This window comes from Copadichromis virginalis, linkage group LG19 (genome assembly GCF_057382275.1).
Source record: "Copadichromis virginalis isolate Kocher_CV1m ecotype Utaka linkage group LG19, C_Virginalis_male_GT1.1, whole genome shotgun sequence".
In the NCBI taxonomy this organism is placed as follows: domain Eukaryota; kingdom Metazoa; phylum Chordata; class Actinopteri; order Cichliformes; family Cichlidae; genus Copadichromis; species Copadichromis virginalis.
Genome location: NC_140636.1, coordinates 33,447,263 through 33,472,412, shown reverse-complemented (window position 1 = coordinate 33,472,412; position 25,150 = coordinate 33,447,263). Strand labels below are relative to the sequence as shown.

The window sequence follows — 25,150 nt, the reverse complement described above, 5'->3', positions numbered from 1 at the left end:
CTAATTAATTCTAATTCTCTTCAGTAACCTTTCTGAATACTTTATGAAGCAGCTTCATGTTTACTAGTAAGTTAATCGATTTTATTTATATAACACATTTAAAACCAAAAATCTTTACAATAGAAGAAACAAGGTATTTACATAAAGTAACACAACAAGAACTTTTCCTCCATCCACGTTTCCAGAGATCAGCTGCTTCCAGAAGCTTGACATACAGGTCTGTTTTCAGCTCAGATTTCAAGATAGTCACTGAAGGAAACTGTTTCCAGGGCCTACTCCGTGGATCGGCTTCCTCCGAGGCGTGGACGTCTATCAGCAGAGAATGTACCTTCACCTATCAGCAGAGAATGTCCCTTAGTCTGTAACACAGTCAAATATATTCTCAAGTAATATTCAAGCATGCCATTCAGCGTGTTAGTACGAGCAGCTCGGGAGCAGCTTGGGAGAACAAGAAAACAGAGACTGCTTTAGATTGTCTTCCCAAAGTGACTCAACTTTATTCACAAGTACAACAGTTTATATAGAGGGTAAAATTCATGAGACAGCAGATTATCAGTTTAAACCAGTACAGACCAAGATAAGGCAGCGTCTTCCTGCCCTTGGGTGAAGAAGCATCCTTTGTGTAGTTTATTAGTTCAGCTACAATTGTGATTATCTCAGCGACATATTTTCAAGGCACAAAACGAAGAGTTCTTTCATTAGTGAAATCTGAAACAAACCATTTGGCCTTCAACAGGCGTCTAAAAGATTAAGAAACTAATGTAGCTGAGGGAGTGATCTCTGTGGTATTTCAACCTTGTTGAATGACAGAGTTTTCCTGTATAATGTCACTATAAAACAATATCCAGTAAATGCTCCCATGGTACTAAAATACCTAACAGTCACGTTGATGCTTGTCTGAGGTTACTTGCAAGATCATTCCACAGTCTCGGCAAAGGCACACACAAGACACTTTACTGTTTTGATTTCAAACAGCACCAATTTATACCACACTCTCTAATGCACATAGAGCCACTGTAGGCTGAAGTAATCTGAACTCTCTTATGTGTCCCAGTCAGTAATCTGGCTGCAGGATTTTGGTCTAATTGTAGACGAGCAAGAGATGACTGAATAGCTCCAGTATACAGTGCATTACAGGAGTAGATGCAACAGAAGTATCCATGATTCTTTTCAGATGGGTTCTAAAAATAAAGATTTTATTCTGAAGATTGTGCTGAGCTGAAAGAAACTGCAGTTCACCGTGGCATTATTTTGTGTGTCATAGATTATCCCAAAGCTTTTAATCTGTGTTTTTATAGCCTTCCCTTTTTTTCCAGTCTGTCATTTTATTATTTATTTATTTATTTTAACACAGACTTTGCTCTTAAAACATATAAACTGATTTTATGTCAAAGGCCTGATACTAGGGTATTTTGTTAAAACATCAAGATAACAGACACTGCTATGCATCATCACAAATTTATAATAAATGCACATTAAATTTCAGTAAGCGCACACTTCTTTTACAACCGAGTTTTAAATGTTAATTTAAAAAAAAAAATACTAAAAATATGCATAAATTTCATGATGCATGTATATTTATTGCCCCAAACAAAAAACAGAAATTGCACAAATTGGAACAATTGCACAAAATTATCCAGAAGGCAGGAAACTGAGTTGTCCGGACTCCTTGACAACACAGTGTCCTCCTAATGATCATAGGAATCTACCTTCATGCATAAGAGTCAGAAACTATAAAACAGTAAACGTTTTTTAAATGAACTCCAAATGTATTTTCTTTAGCTCTCAAACCAAAAAGTGGAGCGTGCCAGGCATCCTTGTGGTTGACCCGTAGGAAGTTGACCCTCTATTAATCATGTGCGTCATCACACTCACAGTTTCAACTTAAAAGGGCCCGATTTGTCTGTGTCAGATAGTGCATGCTGAAATAACCAAATAAAATATGCAGTGAAAATGTCAAGCTAATGTCTTCCTTCTTTTCTATATTGTACCCAAAACAAAGCTTCCCATACAGGTTAACAGGCGGCAAAAGGCACCTTTCCGCATTTATGAGCCCACATTGTGAGAAAGGTGCACACAGACATTTCTCTGAAATACACACATGCCAGAGGGTGTTTCTCCCCCCATGTGCCTGCGAGGAGCTTTACAAGGAAGTTACCTGCCTGCATTCTCTGTGCTCACTAACTCAGGCCCCTTGAGCACAGTGAAAAAACAAACTAAATAAAAGAGACAACTAAATAAAAATGGCATAATAATTCGTTCTCATGCTGTTTGGGTGCATTTTACTGCACTGTTTTGAGTACAGAGTACCCAAATTAAATAAACAGGTAAAAGAAACTGTGGGTGGATGGATGGATAACATTTCAAAAAGGATTACAATACATTACAATACACAATAATTGTAATGGTAAGATTTCCTTCCAATATACAGCTACTACCTGTAAGAATTGCTTTTAATGGTAAAGGTCGAATTGTTCTGGAAGTTATTATCAGAACAGTTTTTCTACACGTGGAAATAATTGTTCAGGAGATCCAAATGAATTGTATGAAAATATATACATTTATTATGTAAACTGCTTCTTATCAAGGTGAGAAGAGCGACAGCAGTTATCATCAGCCTTGTTCTGAAAATCTTATCTCACACAGGTTTATAGACCCACTGTGCAAATAGGAAAACACAGTTTAGCTGCTATTTGCCCTTGGGGCCCTCATGGAGCCGAAATGAAAGGGATGACAAACAGAAGACAGGTCAGTGTACGTCAAAAGGATCGATTAGGTTTGATCTTTTATAGTTCCTCCCTAAAACTGTGTTTGTTTTGTTTTATTCCATTAGTTTGAGCATGCAAGCAGCAGTCATTTAGGGAAGACAGAAAAGTTTTGAACTGCTTTGCATTTGGACACTGCTTGACCTCCACACACCCAAACACACCCCCATACACAGAAACACAAAATCTTTTCCTGGTAGTACAAACATTAACCTTTTTGAAGGTAACACACTCTAAGACTACTAAAATAGTACCACACAAAGTGCTTTACTCCAGTAACTACTTTGATAGTGATATAAAATGTGCATCTGCAGCTTTATAACAGAAAAAGATCCGTTTGGTGCTGGTTTTGACCCAGAAGATTTTTAGTGTGGCGCGAGGGATTTATGTTGTATACACATAACTACAAGGCTATAAGGTTACATACCATATTTTATGTAACTATTATTTAAGTATTGCAAAAGTCACCCTCACAAATGTACTCTACACTCAAGAGACACAGTATATTTCAACAACTTTATTGCAAACCGTTAAGTAACAACGTAAGTTAAATCGCCAGCATGATACATGTTGTAACAGCAGGAACAGGAAAAGGGGGTGAGAGTGTCATTGTACTCTCAATATTGGTTGCTGTGGTTATAATTCATAATATAATCATAACCATATCAGCCAAATAAAATATTTCCATATAAAGATATGAAAACGTGAACATGATGGGCACACGGTATCAGGAGACTGTCCGCATAAAGAGTTTACATCTAGGTCATTCTTTAGCTTTTCTACAGAATTCTTCACTGCGTAGAATTTGTAGATCAGCCTAAATAAAAATTCCTTGAACCAAGACCAAAACTTTATTACTGAGAGACTCGTGCAGAACACGCCCACGTCACTGACGTCAGAGTGCGCTCTGAAGAGTTTAAGTGGGTGGGGAAATTAAAACATAACGGTAACAATGAGTCCCTCCTCTGTTTACTAAGCCGTTTTAACTACGACGAAAGCCGCTCTCCGTGTATAAAGGCAGACGATCCTCATGTAACCCTGCTAACAATAAAGAAACCCGGGCTTTGAACACTTTTCTTAGCTACCGCATTTAAAGAGACAGCGCCGGGGCTTTCGAAAAGCATCATGGCGGACTCCAGCACCAATGGCCTCACATCTCTCGCGCGGGCTTTGTCACAACCATCTCTGGATCTGATAGAAGTTAATGATGTTTCCCCTCCACGAAGTCTTCAGCTTCATCCAGGACGAAGGAGAAAGTTGTCCAGTTGCAACTCGATTGAGAACGCCGACCTGGTAACCTCACCTTGCGCCGCGGAGGCGCGGGTCCTCGTTATCAATACTGGAGGAACTATCGGCATGACTCTTCATGAAGACGGTAGCTATGGCAATCATTGTCATCAATTATTCGTTGTTCTCCTCTGTAGCAGTTAGCTAGCATAGCCGGTGGCTTCCTCTTATTGCATGTTTGCATGTGGGTCTGAACACGAGGCGTGACAACAATCTGCACGTGCATCCGAAAATAGACTTGGGGTAAACAGCTTACCTACACAGCTGATGCCATGTGCGACTGGCGACCTTCCAAATAAACTACACCGGTGTACACATGAGCAGACTGTCTTGGTCTTGTGAATGAACATGGAAATGAAGATGCTAAATGAAGCTTGGTTTTAGTGAACAGAAATGCAAAGACGAAAGTTGAGATCAGATGTATTTACTCTGCGCATGATTCAGGGTTTTACAACAGACTTAAGTTTCGAAACAGGAGAGCAGCCAACGCCAAACGTACTACAGTGAAAACAGGTTCTCTCAATGAATAACTGAATGTTGACATTAGTTACTGTGCAACATCTGCGGTATTCGGACTTTTAAAAACCACCTGTCCCTATTTTTCAATCCATAATAAGCGACCTACTCATGTTTGTGGTTTATTCATTGCTTTGACATTTGCAATACAACTAAATATTCTTATATGTTATGGATTTTCTAAATAAGCTGAACTTGCCTTAACTATATTTGGACAAATACCTTTCATTACTTTGTACACAATAGAGTAGATATGAGAATGTTACAAGGCCATTGTTAAATCCTCCCAATTCTTTTGACCTTTGGGCTGAAGGAAGGACAATACTCTGTGGATAAATGCTCAATCAACAATTACTTTATTACATACAATTCAACACTTTATGAGCACAAACCATCCGGATGGGGAGACATGCATGAAGAGGGTCACAGCAAAATCTCAAACTGGTGGAGGATTACTCAAACTCTTATAGCCTCTAGTGGCCCCCAGCTAGTTGTAAAAACCTAAACATTCACATTCTTTCTAACTCCAAGCGAGCCTGACTTATGGCCTTGTCTGTCTCCTCTACTATCAGAAAAAGCAAGGTCCTGACTCTCTGAAAACAGTGTTTCTTATAACTCAGCAGTATAATGCATCATAAAACAATATCATTCATTCACACAGAATCAGCAGTCTAATGCAATACAAATCAGTTTAATAACTGTAATAGTTATCACCTTCTTCTAATTCAGGAGAATAATACAAACTAAAACTACATAATAATTTCACAATCTTTAATTAGGGGTATAACATAGCATAAGATAATATGCTAATATATACCATCCATGTTCTGGTAGCAAAGAAAAGAAAAAAAGCAGCCGGAAAGCCATTTAGGCGAGGGTCATCATCCACACTTGTATTATACGTATATTATACTTATAGCTAAATAGAGCCCAACAATCAGAGTGAACTCATCAAACACAGTGCTAGATCAGTCGCAATGTACAGTAGATCAAGGTGGTTTGTTGACCAACTGAGATATTGACAAGTGATCACAGGATTTATACCACAGCAGAAAGATCTTTTCCTCATCTAATCTCTCCCCACACCCTGGCGTTCTCCCAGCTCAGGCTTCATCAATATTCATGTCACTAACACCCAAAACCAGTTTTTCCTCAGTTTTATGCCAAGGTATGTTCTTTATGGTCTGTTTTTCAACAGATAAACAAAAGTTAAATTAAATACACTCTTTAGACATTAAATTAAGAATAAAATGATTTTATAGATTTGATATGACACTGTTATACTTACATCAAACACTGTAACTATCCTTCATTGTAGCTTAGTAAATGACTGAAATCTTTTCAGTGCCAACACACTGCCTTCGTTGTGTTGTTTTGCTCGACTCATGCTTCCAAGCCTTCTCCATCACTCTAATTCTAGCCTTTCTGTTTTGAACGCAGTGAATAGTTTGGAGCTTGTGATGAAGGTCTTCCGAGGTCTTTTCTTAATGGCTGACTTGGATAATGATATTCCTGCCTTCTGGAGAGTCTTTTTCATTTACATGGATTTTCTGAAGTGGTTTCTTCTTTGTCATGGAAAAGATGCTGTGACCATTCACAGCTATGGTGATCTGTGGGGGGTCCAGGCCTTTTTATTATTTACAGAGCTGACCAGTGTATCCTTTTTTCTTAGGATGTCCCACACTTTTGATTTGGCCACTTATAATATCCCCATTGTCTCTATGATGGGTTTTTTTTGGAGCCTAAAGATGGTCTGGTTTTTGAATCGAGAGCTTCTTTGATTACATATTGTGGGTTTTATAGCAACTGCTTCCAAATACATTATGCCGTTAGAGCTGTAATTACTATACTCTTCCTACAGTTTGGATGTAAACAGCCTCAAATTAAAGCTGAAAGTATTACTTTAGTCATATTTTAAGCCCATATTGGTTGCAATTGTAACTTGAATATGTTTTGATAAAAGGCTCAAATAACAAAAATTGCACGGACTTAACTGTAGGTCAGCTCCCTTAATATACAGTCATATGAAAAATAGTTTTCACACGACTTCTTTACAGCCCTGTGATAATGTAACTACACCCTTGTTGCTTCCGTACAATTTAGAGGGAAACTACGAGCCAGCCACTGCTGACAAATTGCACTTGATTAATTGATCATCATGAAGTGCTGTTGTGGAGGATTAAGTTTGTGTTAACACAATATGAATGATCTTAGAGAAGGAATTGTTGCTGCCCATCATTCCATCGGTCCATCATTCTATAGTAAGAAAGATTATTCACAAGTGGAAAACATTCAAGACAGATGCCTGGATCCCCAGCAAATTCAATCCAAAGTCAGACTGTGCAAGAGAGAAATTGCAAAAAACTCAAGAGCTACCTCTCAGATGCTACAGGTCTTGGTTAGTGTGTTCAATGTTAAGTTTGTTTGTACAGTATAAAAAGGCTGAACAAATATGGCGTTTTTTGGAAGGGTTTCCAGAAAAAGAACATGGCAGTATAGCCTAGGTTTGTCAAACCACACGACTTCGGGAACGATGTCCTTTGGACAAACCAAACTAAACTAAATCCAGAGCGCCACATTTGGTGAAAACCAAACAAAGCATATCAACCCAAACACCTTACCAACCGTCAAGCACGGTGGTGGAGGGGTGATGATTTGGGTTTGTTTTCCAGTCACAGTACGTAGGCAACCTTTCACTCACTGGGACGATCAGGAACTCCTCTTTATACTAAACTATACTAAAATCAAATGTGAGGCCATGTGCCGGACAAAAATGATTGTTAACTGAAATATGATAATCATCAGTTATTCAGATTGCCAGTTTAAAGCTGTATTATTTGTGTGAGTTCAATGTATGTTTATTTTGCTTGACAGTTAAGATTGCATGTCCATATTATATTCTGTCTCCTAACCTTTGTGTTATTGTTTCTAATAGTACATTTAATGTTGTCCTTTTATGTTATACTCAAGAAGATCATGTGTTTTTAAAAGTGTGCTTCAAGTGTATTTCCAGCCATAATGTTATTTTTTACAATAACCACTAGGGTTCAGTATGAGAGTGTTGTTGTGGTGTTGAGATGACAGCATATCCACTGTGCTCGCTTTCTATTAATAGTAATCCTACTAAAAGCAAACTGTTAAACATTAAATATCTCTGTTGTTTTTCTGCTCTTTAACCTACAGTTCTTGCCCCACAAGCCAATGCTTTTGTGAAGAGCCTGCGTAAGCTGCCCATCCTCCATGATGAGACATATGCTCACCAGACCCGCATGTATGAATACTATGGATCTGACACCTTGGTCCTGCCGTAAGTGCACCCATTAGTCAACATGTAGATATATATATCTGTATTTAACAAAAAGAAACCACATGCTGTACTATTGGTTGCCATATGTATCAGAGGAAGACTACATAACTGTGTTTGTAATATTTTAAACATGTTTCCTTATCCTTATTTGAAAACAGAAAATTAACAGTATTTTCTGTTGTCACAGCCATGAGGCATTAGCTCATAATTTGTCTTCATTATTAGCATCTTGTGAGGCCTGTGTTACTGACAGAGCAAGAGTAGGTCAACAACAAAGAAAAGGATCGCATGTAAATTTGTAATGTTGCTTATTTTGAACTAAAAGTTTGAAATCCTGTGTGTTTTTATTTCCTTTATACCTAATTTATTACATTAATTATGTCATTTATTTAACTTGAGACCGTCTCACTTCACAGTGAAAAAATGTTGCACTTCATCTAATGTGCAGTGCTTTTCCTGAATGGCTAAACCTGACAGCTATTTGGATCTTTATAGATCCAAACTTTGTGTTTATAGTATGTGCAGACCGTCCTCAGGACAGTGAGATATAATGTATTTCAGGTGTTTTTGCAAGAGCATTCGTTATACAGGCTAAATCGCCCTATATCTTGGATCTGCCCAAGATGGTAACTGCACACAGTGCAAGATATGTTTCCTATCTGGAAAAGCAGAGGCTGAAAATAAAACAAGTTACATTCCTGTTAAGAGATGCACTTATTTTTATTACCCTTAACTGCTTTTGTCACTTTAACAGGAAGCCAGCGCCCCATCCCGACCTGCACTTTCACGGGTGTTGTAGTACTGGTTGCATTGTGTTTGACTTCTCCCTGCTTGAGATTGGTTTGATGTCTCTGCTGTACTTAACACCACTTGCTTGGGTGTGCTTCCCTGTTGGGAAGTGCATGCCTACGTGTCTTTCGGCAGTTGGAAAAAGTTGCTTGTTGCTTGAAGTAATTCTGTGTCTCTTACTCCGGCTAATTTTGAACTCTGTAACTAACAAGGCAGCTGTACAGCGTCTCGTTCCTGATATAAGCAAAAGATAGATTGCAGTGTTGCATGTTTAACTTTATTTTGTCTTGTTTTGTCATGCTTGTGTGCAGTTGAGTGAATTGGGCTCGGAGCCGATTGACAAGCCCTTTAGGGTCTTCATCGTCAGTAGAAGTAGCCTTTTCCAGAGACACTAATTTCCTCTCTGGCCTCATGTTGACTGCTATTATAAAAGTGGGTTTAGTCCTGTATTATAGTAAAGATATCAAGGTATCTATGGCCCTTGAAATGGTAAGTATTTTCTAAAGATAGGTTGTTAGAACTTCGTTATTTTATTATCTGTGAGATATATATATGCCATCTTCTTATGTTTTTCATTAATATTCTACTGATTGAATGTTTTTAGGTGTTCAGCACGTCTTAACACTTGCTCATCCTTGAGTTTGCAGTGTTCATATCAACTGAATTAAACTCACATGCAAATTTAATAGGCATACCGTTGATCTTATTCAAGAGCTGATCCTACGTCTATTATTTCAGAGGGGAATTGGTTTATTGATTAACTGCAAAGCTTTATTCATGTGATGTTGAGAGGCAATGCCACAGGGCTGTTTGCTTCCACCTCCAGCGTCCTTCCATGCGTTTATTATTCTGAGCATATGAAGTGTCTTAGCATGAGTATGGTAATGTGTAGCTTTGCTAAACCTTAGGACACACTGCCAGATATGTGAATAATTGGTGATTTGAATAGTGTTTTTTTTAGGCACTTTTCTTCTAGAAGATCGACAACATATGTTCTTGGGTCATGTGTCGACTTGAGGCTAATTAGTAGAGTGTCTATAGGACCCCTGCTTGGATGGACTGGGGCTCACCCGCTCTTCCCCCTGCTGTTCCATTCACCTCCTATCTCTATGCTATAAGGCTGCCCTATGGTAATGTGGGGGGTGTTCTACGGTGTTTCTTTAAAAGGGAGATTAAAAAGAAAATCGCTTCATGGCTTTTCAGTCAGTCACGCTGCCTTACATGGAGCGTGGCAGGTGGGGCTGTGGGACGCCTGCGTTAAACTGCACTTACAGGCAGCATAAATATGTATGTATGAAAGACTCCCTCCCTATTATTTGCAATGAAAAAGAAATACAGGCTTTTGCTCCAACATGATACGAGTCACCAAAGAACCTTCAAAATATATCGGATAAGCTATCTTGTGTCCATAAATGTAAGTGTTCAGTCATGTAGCTGTGCAGGAAATTGGGACTCTACTGTGCTAAACAAAAATGCTTAACTTTTAAAGTGCTGCACTGTCTAACTTGTGTGACTTTGCCCCTCCCTTTTACCCTTTGAAAATTCTTTGTGTGCGTAAACCTGAAACAGGTTTTGGCGCCCTGTTGCTCAGACAGAAGGCCCAGCTAAACGGATTTTGAAGTCAGCGTTTTTAACATTCCCTTACGCTTCTTTAAGCTCACATCTCCCCTTTAACCAGAACCTGATCCAGCTTTTATTAAATGTTCACCACAATACATAATACGTAATAATTTATCCCAGTAAAGACTTTAATTGCTTGTTGACTGCGTGAACTTTTGAAGTTGAATATTTGTACTTGGAACGACCAACACCGCTGCTTTATTATTGGCTGTATAATCTGTCACTGTTTGGCTTTGTGTAAATGTTCCTATAGAGAATGCAGCTCATAGATAAACTGGACTGTTTTCTCTTCCAGACTGAGTAAACAAAATAAGAGGATAGTCTACACTATCTTGGAGTACAATCCTTTATTGGACTCTTCCAATATGACCACAGATGACTGGGGTAGATTTGGAAAGGACATTGAGGTACTTGCTACTCTTTTTAATTTGTTGTTGTGCCTTTATATTACTTAAATCCTGCTTTTAAAATCTATCTGGCCATGTGAAATTATCTCCATTATGATAATTATTTTCTTATTTCACCCCAGAGAAACTATGAAAGCTACGATGGTTTTGTGATTCTTCATGGCACAGACACTATGGCTTACACAGCCTCTGCCCTGTCCTTTATGTGTGAGCATTTGGGCAAACCGATCATTCTCACGGGCTCACAGGTAAGAGCTGCTATCCTCAAGTCACTAACTAACCAGCAAATAAACCAGGGTTTACTGCTTTGTTAAAATGAGACACTTTCTGTCTTTAGGTACCCATCTATGAGATGAGGAATGATGGCAGAGACAATCTACTTGGGGCATTACTAATTGCTGGACAATTTGTCATTCCTGAGGTGAGATAAAGAAGATGGTTTATAGCTGCTAATTGACTGCAAACCTTATTAGAAATGTTGGATTGTGAGAGAGAAACTGACTGAATGTAATACCCTGATAGCCAGTTGTTGCTTTGTTTTTTCTTAGCTCTGTTATATGTTAGTGATTTAATCAATCAAGAAATAAATTATTAAGTTCATCTTATGAACATGCATTTGTTAGGTGTGCCTGTATTTCTACAACAAACTCTACAGAGGGAATCGTGTGACCAAAGTGGATGCTGCGAGCTTCAATGCATTCTCATCTCCTAACTTGGCCCCCTTGGCCACTGCTGAAGTGGATATTACAAGTAAGGAACCAATAAACTGCTTACGTAGAAAATAAATCACTTTTTGTTTTTAAAGGATTATTTTTTTAATGGAGTTTCTTCAACTTTCCGCCAGTCAACTGGGATACAGTGTGGAGGGCAAACACCACAGCAAAGTTTCAAGTCAAGACTGAGCTGAACCGCAACGTAGGCCTGCTTAGGCTATTCCCAGGAATCACTGCGTCTACTGTAAGTTTCAGGGAAATGTATTTTATTTAACTTTTTATTAAAGTGGTATAAAATGTCGTTTTTTGTTTAATGCTACTGGTGTAGCCTGTGAAGTGGACCATGGATGTAATTTTGGAATATTTACCAGATGTTCTGAAGCTACCGCTTGTCATTATTTGGATAGAAGAATGAAAATGATAAAAACTAAACAGCTTGCTCCTTAGAGTGCCTCACTAATCACTCAGAGCGGCCGCCCTGACAGTTGTGTATAACTTTAAGTCTTAAATGCAACCCTGTACAACCTTACAGCTAAGGTCACAAAAAAGATTAAAACACTCACTAGCACCATAAACAAACAGCCAGCTTCATGTAACTCAGCAGTCGTATTGTCTTCTCCAATGTTGTCCTTTTAAACATGGGAGTCTGTTTTCTCACATTTTGAGACAGCCTCATTTGGCTGCTTGAGGAACTGCAGTATTTGGACTTGAGCCTTGGCTTCATTTCTAAGCCTCAGAGGTTCCAGCTTACTTACGCTGTTTCCAATTAAAACCAAATGACATGCAGTCAAGTGCTGAAATGAGTATGTTAAAATTGCCGGCATGGTGCAAATCTTTAAGCCGAGAAAGTTGTAATTGCCTCCTTTTTTTCTGTTGTACTAGATCACCTGTTCTTCAAAGGTAACAGACTGTTGTTTTGTCTGCAATAAAATATAGTTGACTTCAATGTAATTGCGCTATTAGCCTTCTTCTGTTACTTTCCCAGTCATGTAAGCTCCCATCAAAGCTCAAGCCAGAGAAAGATGAGACGGAGTTATGGGCCATGTCCAATCCCCCTGTAAAGAGGGAGGGTTGCTACAGATACTGTAACATTTAGCTGCACCTCCCCCTGCAGCGTCTGCTGGGGGAGCGACTTTACTGTCTCAATCTGCTCCCACTGCCCAACTCTGCTATCAAGGCTTTCTTACAGCCTTTAACTGCTTTTATGAGGCACCGTTTTGATTAGGCACTTGGCTCTCGTGTGTCCGCACTCTGCAGTACGGGAGCTTCATTGGTAATCTGTGTCACACCTTTCTTGTCAAACTGCTTATCGCATCAAAAAATACTGAGTGAACCTGGAACTTTTAATGTCACCTTCTTCTCACATTTTATGGTAACTGGCACAAACTTGCCAAGTGACTTTATGCTTGCTAACACCTTCAGATTAATTGCTCTCCTTTCTGCCATTTGAGTCATCTGCCATTCTAGTCATATGCCATGGCTAATGATGTGGTGTAGGGCTTCCCAGTGCCAACCAGCCAACCAGTGACTGAGATACTCTGGTTGCAGAGATGGCACCAGATGGGCTTTTAGGAGAGTGAATGGGTTGCATGGAGTTAAAGGGGCTGCAGGAAAAATAACATGGAATACTAATTTCTCATCTTGATTCTGCACAGTTGAGTAGCCAGTTAAGATGGCCATAAATTTTGGGTGTTTATAACCTGAAACTGCACTCATCTTTGTCCAGGTAAAGGCTTTCCTGCAGCCACCCATGGAAGGAGTGGTCCTGGAAACCTACGGCAGCGGAAATGCCCCCGATAACCGCCCTGATCTCCTGGAACAGTTAAAGAAAGCCACTGATGCCGGTGTCATCATCATCAACTGCACGCAGTGTCTGAGGGGGTCGGTGTCTACATCCTACGCCACTGGCAAGGTAGTTCATGACGCTTGGTAATTAATCACAGTCTTGTTAATATGTTCAGTTGAGTTGGAGAGAGAATGAATCAATCAGGTCACTTATTCCTGTGATTGATACTACAGGTCTTGATAGAAGCCGGCCTGATAGCAGGAGGCGACATGACTCCAGAGGCTGCGCTGTCAAAACTGTCCTACGTATTGGCCAAGAAGGAGCTTGCTCTGGAGGCGAAGAAAAAGGCTGGTGGCACTTTCAACACTTTCTTTTCCATTATGTGGAAGCTTTTAAAGTAACAAAGTGCTAAAAGATTATTATTTTTTTGTGACTCTGTCCAGATGATGGCAGAGAACCTGCGAGGTGAAATGATCGCTGACTTGGCAGGAGCCAAACTGTGCCTGAGTGACAGCCGTTTCATCCAAGTCATTGCCAAGTCTCTAAGCGTCAGCTGCAAAGAGGTAAGGGTAGCAGTGCATTTCCGCAGACTTTCAGCTCTGGGGCTAACTTTAGGTTATTAGGAGCTTGTCATTTTGCCATACTTGATGACTTGTTTTCATATTCAGAGAAATTGCGGGTTTTAAAATTCTTGGAATCTGGTTTCAAAAGGAGCTGGAAGCCATCCGAGATGCTCTGACTCCCACGCTGGCATGCGCCGCTGCTAAGATCGGTGACATTGAGGCCTTAAAAGCCCTAAAAGAAATGGTAAGCAATCCCACGACCTTCACCACATGCTGTAAAGTTAATCATTATTTCCTGTTTTTGAGTCTCCAAACACATTTTACCCATTTCTTTCCTGGTCATGTTTGGCTGTAAGGTCATTGAACTTTGGAAAACTTTTCCCACTGGTAGATTTTCAAAACATTTTCAGGGTCACACTTCCATTTTGTATTAGAGCGGTGTAGTCAACACGCAGGCACTCAGACAAGCAGAACTAGAGGACAGACTGGTAAGGCAAGCCTAGAGTTGTCTCCACAGTCGCATGTACATGTCTGTATGTGGATTGACTGGTATGCAGCTGCTGCCTAGATTACCTTGAAGTTTTCAAAAATATATTCTGCCCTCACGTAAGGGCATTGGCTGCTTTTCACTCATTTTTGGTCCAGACCTTGTTTATTTTTATTTTTTGTATATTTGTTAAGCCACTTAACACTGACCCATGAATCATTCAAGCATAAAAAAGCAGCAGATGAACAGTATTTGAAAGTCATGTCCTTAAGAAATAGTAAAGAAAATCCAGCAAAAACCTTCCAGTTGATGATCCCTCTAATGTTCACTGAAGCCTCTGCAGAAATGGTAGAAGGGCGGCTGTCAAGCAGCCACTCTTAAGGAAAGTAAGCAGGGAGAAAGGGCTGAGATATACCACATTAGACAAGAAATTTAGTTAAAATCGGTAGCAGCAGGTCTTAAGAAGTGATCAAATTGAAAATTTTGGTTCAAATCATTGTCAGTATCTACAGAGGAGATCGAGAGAGAGCTACAACAGTGAGTGAATACAAGCACGGTGGATGGTGACGTTGTCAAAATTGATGCAATTATAAACACAGAAATGTGCTGTCAAATTTTGATCCGATGTAATGCTAATTGGAAAGCATCAGATTGGCAACGGCTTCATTTTTTCAGCATGACGGTGATCCCAAACACACTGTCAAACTAAAAGCATACATGGATAAAGACAAACAAAAAAACAGTGGGACACTACCAGGCATGGGTTGGCCCTCAGAGCCCAGACCTCAACATTACTGAAGCAGTGTGGAATCATCCTCACAAAGAATGGAACAAAAAGCAGCAAACATCCAGAGAAGAGCTTTGAATGTCCTTCAAGAAGCCTGGAGAAGTATTCTTGAAGACTGCTACTCAAACAGTTTGGCACTTTAGATCCTCAGATGAGTGGAAAAAAAATCAGCCACAGGTTTGGCATCGCCCAAATCTAGCAGTGGTGTAAGGCTTTTCGATCATTCTAGTTGTACACTCAAGTTTTAGTCTTTTTCAGGAGATTTTTTATTATTATTTTTGTAATTTTGTTACGCTGTCTGAAACAGGTTTCTCTTGTGATTGAGCATTGAGTCTCACTGGGATTACCCGTATAAATAAAGATTAAATAAAAACAAATAAACAAAAAGAACAAATATAGATTAGAAATAAAATCAATACATCATCTCACCACACTAACCTTTAAACCACCACCACACACACTGAGGATTTTCCCTTTCCACAGGGCAGTAACTTATGTCTGGTGGACTACGATGGACGCACACCCCTTCATGTTGCTGCCTGTGAGGGCCACCTCAAAATGGTGCAGTACCTACTGAGTCATGGAGCTTCGGTCCACACTAAAGATCGCTATGGCGACACACCCCTATGCAATGCTGTGCGTTTCAGGTAAGACTTGTCTTGTTTCGAAACAGTAAGGGCCAGTGTGTCTGCCTGTATCTTGCTGTTAAAGTAATATTGTCATTTATGAATTTGCAAACACAACAATTTAAATCCCCCCCTCTTGGCAATTAGACATCTGAGGATCTCCTGCAAATATGTTTAATAGCTGCTACAGAGAGGACTTCATTACATGAGCTGCTGATAGGTTTTGCTCAAATGGCAAGAAAGCAGCAGCGGCTGGGGGGAGGGTGAAACCAGGAAGGGGCTCGTAATGGAGTTTAGAGGCCGGGCAATAATTATAAGCTAATTAGGCTAATTGTCATCTGACAATTTAGGCAGTGTTTATTTTTACCAAAGCTGTATTTTTAATTTTGTGTCATTCACTGAGGTTGCTCTAAACGTCTGTCAGGGAATAGCCAGGCGTAACATTTCAGGGCTATGTTGAGCCTCAGGGTGAAAACGTTGTGTGTGTCAGAGCTGCGACAAATGGCTCATCTCTTTCAACGGTTGGTGCTGCAAGTGTGGACTTGTTGCCTTTGTGATGGCAGAGGGATGCACTGGAGCGCAGACACCTGTTGTTACACTTCCTGTAATGTGCTGCACAGCTTGAGCAGCTATTCCCCTTCTTAATATTTTCACTGAAATAACAAAAGTAATAAAAGTGGAGTTTTAAGTTGCTGTCAGGGATGCGCGAGCACATTGTGAGCCACATTTCATACTGTATTAAGAGCCTAATGCCCATATAAGGAGAGGCAGAGAGGACAGAGAGAGAAACCTGAAAGAAATGTGGGGCGTGCCCTCTGAACCAGTCCTACCAGCTTGCTCCCCGGTTCATTGATGAGAGTTACTGGCTTATGCTCCGCAGGAAGTCCCTAATAGGTTCTCTGGCTGTTGCTCTCCATACAGCTAAACAATTAGGCACAAAATTGAGCTCTTACTAGCTTACCCTGTCGCTTTGTCACACAGGTCTTATTCAGAAAGTCTGCGGGTCAGTTGTGGAAACTTTTCAGCCTTTGCTTTTAATGCACATTTCTTGTCACCGTGAAAATCACTGCATGTGACTCCTGCGTGGGCGGCTCTTTGCGGGGGACAACAAACTTGTTCGTACTTGCCAAACGACGATTACTGCCACACAGACTCTTTCGCTCCAAGTCTAAATTACAGTGTGAATGAAAATGTTGTTTAAAATTAGCATTATATCTAATTACACTTAATAGGTAGTTATGTCTGTTTCTTCTGATTCAAACGAATATGCTTATTAAACATAAGCCCTTTTATTAATGAGATATAGGCTCTCTGGCATCTCGCTAAGAGACGGAGATGGAGTGCACGAGCATTATTTGGTTCACGTGCAAAGGACTCGTCACACTTGTTGTAACTGAGATTGTCATCATCACTTCTCTTGAAGTCTAGCCAAACTTCTGAGTATTTGGGCCCATCATTAATAGCAGGGTCTATGTGTGTGTGCTGCAACAGCTGCTCTCGATTGGACACAGGCACCGAGAGGGGAAGACCTGACTTTTGAATTGAGAATAGCAAAAATGCACCATAATCTAATGTCCTAATACAACTGCAATTAGAGAGAGATTTATAGTCACAATGTTGTGTTGTGTTATTACATTCCTTGAAACTTGTACCATGTGGAATATGTTACTAGCTCTGTCTTAAGGTTTGCAAGAGTTACAGAAAAGTGATCAGTTGCGATGCCCTTTTATTAATAGAAAAGAGTGCATGTGTGAATGGTGATATACAGTAACAATAACTCTGTGATTACATGCTCTCTAACTTAGACACAAGGAAGTTGTGAAGCTGCTGAGAAAGACCGGAGCTCATTTCTCCAGACATGAGTTGGAGGAAGCAGGAACTGAAATGTGCAGGTCAGACACAAAAAAGGAAGTATTGTAACAATTGTACACAGCCACTTCGTTGCTCCACCGTCACTAATGACCCATCCTACATAGCTGACACAGGTGCAACCAGTTGTCCCACTCTTACACAAACTGTAGGAATGCTCCCTAACAGCATAGCTTCAGATCTGTTCTCTATCTGTAGTGTCAGTGAGTACGTGTTGTTTTTTTCCCTTTCTTTCTTTCTTTTTTTTTTTTAACCTGCCCGAGACACTAAACAGGTTTTGTTAAGACCGTTCCAATTTCCAGTTTCAGGAACACACCTTTCATATGATAAGCATTGCATGTGTCACTATGAAGATAAACCTCAAGCTCCTGTGGCTCATGTGGCTCAGTAATACTGAATGTTCCATTGATATGCTTTTGCAGTCTTTCCACAAATTTCCTTTACACAAGCTGTTCTTTGCCCAGTGTATAATATTATATTAATACTGATTTTGGAGAAATGAATCCTGTTGCTGTAATAATGCTTTTACTTTGTGTGCATCAGCCTGGCAGCCAATGGTGACCTGGATGGTCTGGAAATCTGGAGCCTTGCTGGAGCAGACTTAAATCAACCAGGCTATGATGGGCAGACTGCAATTCAATTGGTGGGTTTGTAGGAAGGCATATTTCTATTTTATTAACACTTAGCAGTTCACAAAGTTAAAAAAAACTTCTCCATCATCGCCTGTCACAGGCACAAGTTGTCGGCAAAAAGGATGTGGTAGCATTTTTGCTCCGACTCGAGAGCAAAAAATCAAAGGTATGCTCTGTTTTCTCCATTTTTCAGCTTTACTCTTCTGCAGGGCAAGCTTGGTTTCTCTGTCTATAATTTTCTCTCAATTACTTTGTTTAATTCCAGAAAGTATTGGGTGAATTTAATGATGATGATGATGATGATGAGGAAGAGGTAAAAAAGATGTAGCCCAAGTGTGTGTGTTTCCCTGTGTCTACATTCCCCATACTCAGCATGAGATCAAACCCTGTGCATGACTGCATTGGCTCCCTTTTTTCTTTGTCTACAATACCTTTTGCTTATTATCCATCATGACCTGTTGTCACTGGGTTGTGTGTCTCAGCGCAAAGTGCTAAAGAGGAATTGCATACACTTGGAATGGTCACCAAATTGGGTGGGAATAACGTGCCAAATCTACAGAGAAATGGCTCTGATCTGGAAAGCCATTAGCTAGCATGCTGATTGAAAACCTGGGGGAAGCGGGCTTTTTTTGGGGTCTGGGTTTCTGGTGTAACCAGGACATCCAATAGAAGTATATTTTAATAATTCCATACTTCCTGTTCAGTTGTAGTTTACAAATAGATTCCTTTTGAAAATCAAATTAAAACCCTAAATTTATGTCAGGTGATAGGTGACTATGTCCACATAGCATTTTGGTCAATGCACTCACTCTTTGGGTCTTCACACACCTTGTTCACCTGCATGTACCCACACCTGCTCAGATCCCACTGGTTGAACTGACACACAAGCAGACTGCAAAAGGAAATCGGAAAAGCTCCTAGTGCCAACAATATATTATATTATAACCGGGTCGACTGTGGCTCAGGACATAGAGTAGGTCATCTGCCAACTGGAAGGTTGGTAGTTAGATCCAGTCTGCATGTCAGCTTAACCTTGGGCAAAAATGAGCCCTGAGTTTTGATTCATCCATGAGAGTGTTAGTGTTTAGGTATAGAGAAAAGCACTGTGTGAATGTGTGTGTGATTAAGTGCATATGGCTTGTAGTAAGAAAGCGCTTTGAGTGCTCACTTAGACTAGAAAAGCTGTGTGTGTGTGTGTGTGTGTGTGTGTGTGTGTGTGTGTGTGTGTGTGTGTGTATGTATGTATGTATGTATGTATGTATATATATATATGTATGTATGTATGTATGTATATATGTATGTATGTATGTATGTATGTATGTATATATATATATGTATGTATGTATGTATATATGTATGTATGTATGTATATATGTATGTATGTATGTATATATATATATGTATGTATGTATGTATATATGTATGTATGTATGTATATATGTATGTATGTATGTATATATATATGTATGTATGTATGTATGTATATATATGTATGTATGTATGTATGTATGTATGTATATATATATATATATATATATATATATATATATATATATATACACACATATACATGTTGAAAATCATTTAATCGTTAATAGAAGTAATCAAGAAAAATATTCATGAGGATAAGCTGCTTCCTTACTGTGTAGATGTTTCCCTCTGGCTCTGAGAAACTTGAACTGACAGCTTTACTAAATAATAACTTAATCATTGATTAAAATGAGCTAATTGCCAGCTTAATTTGTAACCTGCTCACTTTGCAAAACAACTATTGCATGAATTTGAGCCAAACGTGTGTCAGACCCCGTTTATCACCAGAGATACATCAGATAACATCTGATAACATCTGTGTGTGTAATTGTGGTTGGAGATGAAGCGTTTTATTGAATTCTTTTTTCTTTTTTTCTTTTTTTTTTTGGCCTGTCCCGTTTGGCTCTTTTGCCATCAGAATTGTTGTCTAAAGGCAAAGAAAGATGCCCAACGGATTTACTTTACCAAACTGACCATCCCAGCCTTGCCGTAATGGTCCATTTGATTCACCTTTTATTGTTTATTTTATTTTCACTTACTGAATACGGGACAGACTTGACTGGGGGAAAGAAGGGGAGAAAGAAAGAGGGAAAGAGAAACAGCTGAGAAGAGGGACGGGGGAGAAGGGCAAAAGACAAAAACCAACAGAACGGGCAGAGAAAAAAAAATGCATATATCAATCACCTGGATCACCTGCTGAGAAAGAAAAAAGAAAGCAAGCAGAAGAGAACAAGAGTAATAGAATAAACAACATCACAATGATATATGGGAATATGACAGTAAATACTAAATGTTAAACATTATTGTGCAGCACATAAGATCAACAGAACACAGTGTGCTTTGAGGTAGGAGCCAAAAAGGGTGTAGTTTGTGGGTGTGATCACCCGTGTGTACACCTGTGAGCATGGACGCGCTTGTTTTTTGTTTTTTAAAAGGTTCCTTCATGTAATAATCTGCTAGAGGGTGTGGGGGGGGGGCACAGCCCCGTCCTCCAGGGCGTGAAGCGTTTTATTGAATTCTGCTGAAACACCAGCCACCCTTGCATATTAATCCTGTCTCTGTTTGTCCCCGTGGCAGAGCGGAGTGATCCAATTCAAGGCTACCCCACCGGCACTTTGAGCTGACGCTACCTGAACCAACAATTGTCCTCTGCTGGCATCCATTTAACTGCTGAGGTGTTCTCTGCACAACGTCCGGCTACTTTTCACAAAATTGCTCTCTTCTTGGATGTCATCTGATTGCATGTGTTCTTCAAAGCCATCGCTGCTGCAGTCTTCCTCTCCAAAAATATTAATAACACAAAAGACTGTGTAATATAAAGTAATATTTTCTCCTTGTGTAGCAATATATGTGTCATAGCATAATATCTGGACGTACAGGGTACATTCACAGATTTCTATGCTGTTTCTTTTATAGTGACATGCTGCAAAATCTCAGTTCAAATGATTCTAGGATTTCTTTTTTTAAATTTTTTTTTATTTTTATTTTGGATGGTGTCCAAACTACCCATGCATTTTGAGCCAAAGTATACCTCTGTTCCCAGAGCTTTTCATTTCCTCCTGCTACAACAGGTATTTCAGAAACCTGCAGTTTAAACCTTTGCAACTCATCTAGCGTGTTTCTTGTTCTGATTGTTGAGCCTGAAGTGTCACATATCTCTTTCTTTAAGATGGAAAGGGGAAATCCAGAGTATTGTGTGAGACATAAATGCTTTAAAGTGTCACGGTTTCTGTTTTCCTTAATGTGTTTTAAATGTCTTTTCGCATTCTTTACATTTGTAATCACAAATGAATGACATTTACTTATTCGTTACTTTAGTTAAACATGAGGAAATGTTAAACATTGCTACTCCTGTTTGGTTTTCAGTAACGTTAATACCAATCTGGGCAAGAGTCATTCACGTAAATGTTTTGTGATTACATGTGTGTGCATATACATCTTAGTTATTTTAAATGTATCCTGTTGTTTCCATTGCTGCTGTTGCCTCTGCTGCTGCAAATCAGGAACTCTGGGAGATTTAGTTTGTTCTGTGGATGAAAAAAAGAGGCAGAAATAAATTTCTTCTTTCAGAGAAATGTCTCCTGTGATCGCTCCCATGTTGCACAAAAAAAATAAAAAACACATGGACTGCTCCATGCCTGATTCTTGAGCAGTTATCACTTTTACATACAATAAAATGTTTTAAAAACTTAAAAATGAAATTGGAAAACTTTTTTTTTTAAAAAGGCTGGAAATAGTCGTTTTCAAAGGCGTGGTTTAGTTAAAGGCTAATCTAAAAACATAGTGGGGTTTTCCCCCTATTTATTTATTTTTTAAAGAAAAGTCAAGTGAAACGGAGTCCCTCTGAGACCACTGAAATGCCGTGTCTATGAAACTCCCATCTATAATTTATCTCGTGCAGGCCATTCAGTGATTTAAAAGCTAGTAATACAATCTTAACACTGACAGGTAGCCAGAGTATCTGCTTAAAATAGGTGTTACATGACATGAAACCCAAACACAGCCCTTCAGCTCACACAATGTAAGACTTTGTGAGACAATTGATAGTTTCATCAGAAATTAAACAAACTACAAAGACAAAGATAACGTGAAATTCCTCATGTTCATGTGATAGCAGTTGCTATCTTTGTCTTGAGCGTGGCTGCCCAGTCGTGCTCCTACTGGTGGAACCCAGCTCATCCGGTTGGACCTGCACGGGCCTCATTCCTGCCTGAATGTGAGGCTTGTACGAACCAACCCCAAAACGCTATATAAAGAGCTCTTAACCCTGCAGTTAGTCAGTCTGGGCTGGGATGACACAAAGAAACACCACCGCGAGGAAAGAACTATCTCTAGGTAAGTCTTCTCAGCGCACGTTGGCTGAAACCCCTTGTTAGTTTTTGCGTATTTGCTCTCCATCAGGCCCAGTGTGAAATCTGCTGTCGTGATGTGTTTGACTTGTGCCTTAACCGACAGATTAACAGAACTTAATTCTGTCTGTTGTTGTTTCTTTCACTAGTGAGATCAGCAGTTTAGAGGACGGACCTTGCTATGAAGACGTGCGTAGTCTCTCTGATTAAGTGGTTCTCAACAGTTCAACAGTTCTTTAACAAAATTGTGAAATGTTTAGGACCACTTGACCAGTACGACAAATGCTCCCACCTTTGGAGAAGAAGCTACACTGTTCTCGAGTGACTCTATACCAGAAAGGTCTAACGTTTGCCTTTTTTTAAATTAATTTTTTTTAAACGACAGAGTGAATTGCTCTGCTTTTCTTCTTCCTTAATGCACGCCTTTGTCTCCTACTCTCATTGTGCCCCCTTGTGTTGCAATCACACCTGCAATCCAGGAGCTGCGGGGAGCTGTAAAAATCTTCAGGGTTCAGTAATTTCATTCTGCTGGCGCACATACAAATTTTTTAACAGCTCTGCTGCTCCTGCTGCTGTAACACCCGTCCTTTTCACTGCTTTACTGTTGCTGCTGTTCAGAAGTCAATAAAGAACCATTTGTCACTAATGGGTATGCGTGGGATTGTGTACTTTACGTCTGCAGGGATGGTCGCTGTCCAAAGTACTGAAAATTGCAACTGTGGTAAATATGGAAAAATCACATCTGCTGCTATCTAATTTGACAAAACAGAGAAAAATAATTGCTGGTAAGACATTTTAATCAACAAATAGTTAAGCGTGGAGCAGCTATTTCCCCATTTAACTTGGTTTAATATCATTTTTCCTGGGCTGTTGTTTTCCCGTCTGTATTATATTGATTAAATCATTTATTAGTCTAAATTAGTTTAAAAAGCCTCTAAACTGAGATAGACTTAATTAAAGCCACAGGTTTGCATTCAGGTCTCTTATCTGCTTAAAGGTTTGATGAGAAAACCAAAACTAAGGACTCACAATCTGACACAAGTAAATCCAAATGCTTTTTCCCAGGGAAGGGAAAGGCTACTCTACATTGCATAAATCATTCATGAAAGCAGTGTGCACCATTTATTCCCCCTCCCCTTTTTAGACAGCCCCCTTCCTTTTTTTCTTTTGATCTCCTCCATGCGCCAAGAACTATCAATATTTGCTAAACGTTTCTCACAAAGCCTGTCCGTGCACCGGGAGAAGCTGCAGATCGAGGTCTCACAGTCAGAGGATAAGACATAGGAGAGGACTTAATGAGATGCCCAGAGCGATTTCCCTGTACGTGCGCAAGGGCAGCAGATGTAGCAGCACACGAAGTCCCAGGGGATCCCGTCTTTGGAATTTCATCAGCGGCCAGAGGAGACTCAACCCAGACCTCCTCCAGAGGGGAGGGCTGGGTGACGGACATGGTAAATCATCTTTACTATGAATTGCAGTTATTGCTCTTCTCACAACCCCTGTCTCTCCATCACACAAAAGAAGGTGTCTGTGTTTGCGTGCATGCACGCGGGTGTGATGAGTTGCGTTGTTCTGGGGATAAAACAAATGATTAACCCCCCTCTGCTTAGCTGTCAAGTCATAATTGTTGCACCAGAGTCACTCTTGATCTTCTCTGCCCTCCTGAAAGACAAAGAAAAACTTTGCTCCATGCAGCCGCCGCTCTCTCCCGGTGACCTTACAACTTTCCAGCAGTCAGATCAGATACGTCACACTTACACTTACAGCCACTGTGAATAAAAGTTGACTGTATTTGGGCTCTGATACTAATGAGCTAAACTAATAAAACGATTGAAGTTAAAGATAAATTTCACCCAAGATATGATTTCCGCTCAGCTAGTTCATTTGTTAAGTTAAAGGAACCATCCACAGATTTCAACCTCAGCCAACAGGTGTACTGCTGTTTCCAGGGGCTTTGAAGGCACCTTTTAAAACTCAGAGCTAAATAAAGCTAATCATGTCATAGTCTTATACCACGGAGCCCAATATACCACATACCACACCAGCCTGTGGTGTTTCTTAATTTAAACTGCACTCTCAGGTGCAACATATAGCCTATCAAATATTTGTTTCTGCTCTTATGGGCTTTGGTGGTGACACTTAACCCCATTATATCAATTTAATCCAAAAGAAATAATGCGGATTCTTACAGCTGTAACATTAAAAAAAGCATACTTTGTCAATTTGAATTCAGTTTTCAAGAAATGCGAGCCAGTGTTTCGGTGAAACCACCACGGGTGCCGCGTTTCACAGTGACACGTAGCTCACCGAGGAGCGGCTCCATGTGCATGACATCATCACTACAGTTTGTTTCCGTGCAGTCCAGTCTGAGAAGAAAAACTGGTTTATATTCGTAAATTAAACCCGGGCAGGACAACACTCTGATTATTCTGTTTAACGCCTGTTTTCATTCTAAAAACTAATCGTCTCTAAATTGTTTTTTTTTTTTAAAGACAACTCATTACTTTTATAATAGATCCGCTGGATCACAGGGAAACCACCCACTGGCCTCGTTCTTAATCTCACTATCTTAGCCGCATCTTGCTCGAAGAGTTGAGGCTATTCGCTGCATAGTGAT

At 39.8% G+C, this 25,150-nt stretch overlaps 1 protein-coding gene and 1 long non-coding RNA gene across 5 annotated transcripts; both read left to right on the top strand.

The window, feature by feature from the left end:
* The first annotated feature begins 3,664 nt into the window (after positions 1-3,664).
* Positions 3,665-21,759, top strand: aspg (asparaginase homolog (S. cerevisiae)). 4 transcript variants are annotated; one of them, XM_085441010.1, is made up of 18 exons: positions 3,665-4,140; positions 7,752-7,875; positions 8,630-8,665; positions 10,580-10,691; positions 10,814-10,939; positions 11,029-11,112; positions 11,315-11,441; positions 11,536-11,648; positions 13,131-13,316; positions 13,424-13,537; positions 13,634-13,753; positions 13,902-13,997; positions 15,511-15,674; positions 17,459-17,545; positions 18,066-18,165; positions 18,255-18,320; positions 18,420-18,467; positions 20,762-21,759. In XM_085441010.1, exons 1-18 carry the CDS (start codon positions 3,891-3,893, stop codon positions 20,801-20,803), a joined length of 1,995 nt encoding a protein of 664 aa, XP_085297136.1. In that variant the 5' UTR covers positions 3,665-3,890; the 3' UTR covers positions 20,804-21,759. The 4 variants fall into 4 exon arrangements, with proteins under 4 accessions (XP_085297136.1, XP_085297137.1, XP_085297138.1 ...); XM_085441011.1 differs by lacking the exon at positions 8,630-8,665; XM_085441012.1 differs by lacking the exon at positions 18,420-18,467.
* A 711-nt stretch (positions 21,760-22,470) lies between these two features.
* Positions 22,471-23,179, top strand: LOC146686581 (uncharacterized). Its single transcript, XR_014916730.1, has 2 exons — positions 22,471-22,519; positions 22,683-23,179. It is a non-coding gene; the product is annotated as an uncharacterized LOC146686581 (long non-coding RNA).
* Positions 23,180-25,150: the final 1,971 nt, after the last annotated feature.

What these genes read in the sequence shown, in the direction of transcription:
- aspg (XM_085441010.1), top strand. Translation starts at nt 3,891, where the DNA reads ATGGCGGACTCCAGCACCAATGGCCTCACATCTCTCGCGCGGGCTTTG. An exon ending in CATGACTCTTCATGAAGACG is followed by an intron (nt 4,141 to 7,751) that starts GTAGCTATGGCA and finishes TTTAACCTACAG; the next exon opens with TTCTTGCCCCACAAGCCAAT. An exon ending in TCTGACACCTTGGTCCTGCC is followed by an intron (nt 7,876 to 8,629) that starts GTAAGTGCACCC and finishes TCACTTTAACAG; the next exon opens with GAAGCCAGCGCCCCATCCCG.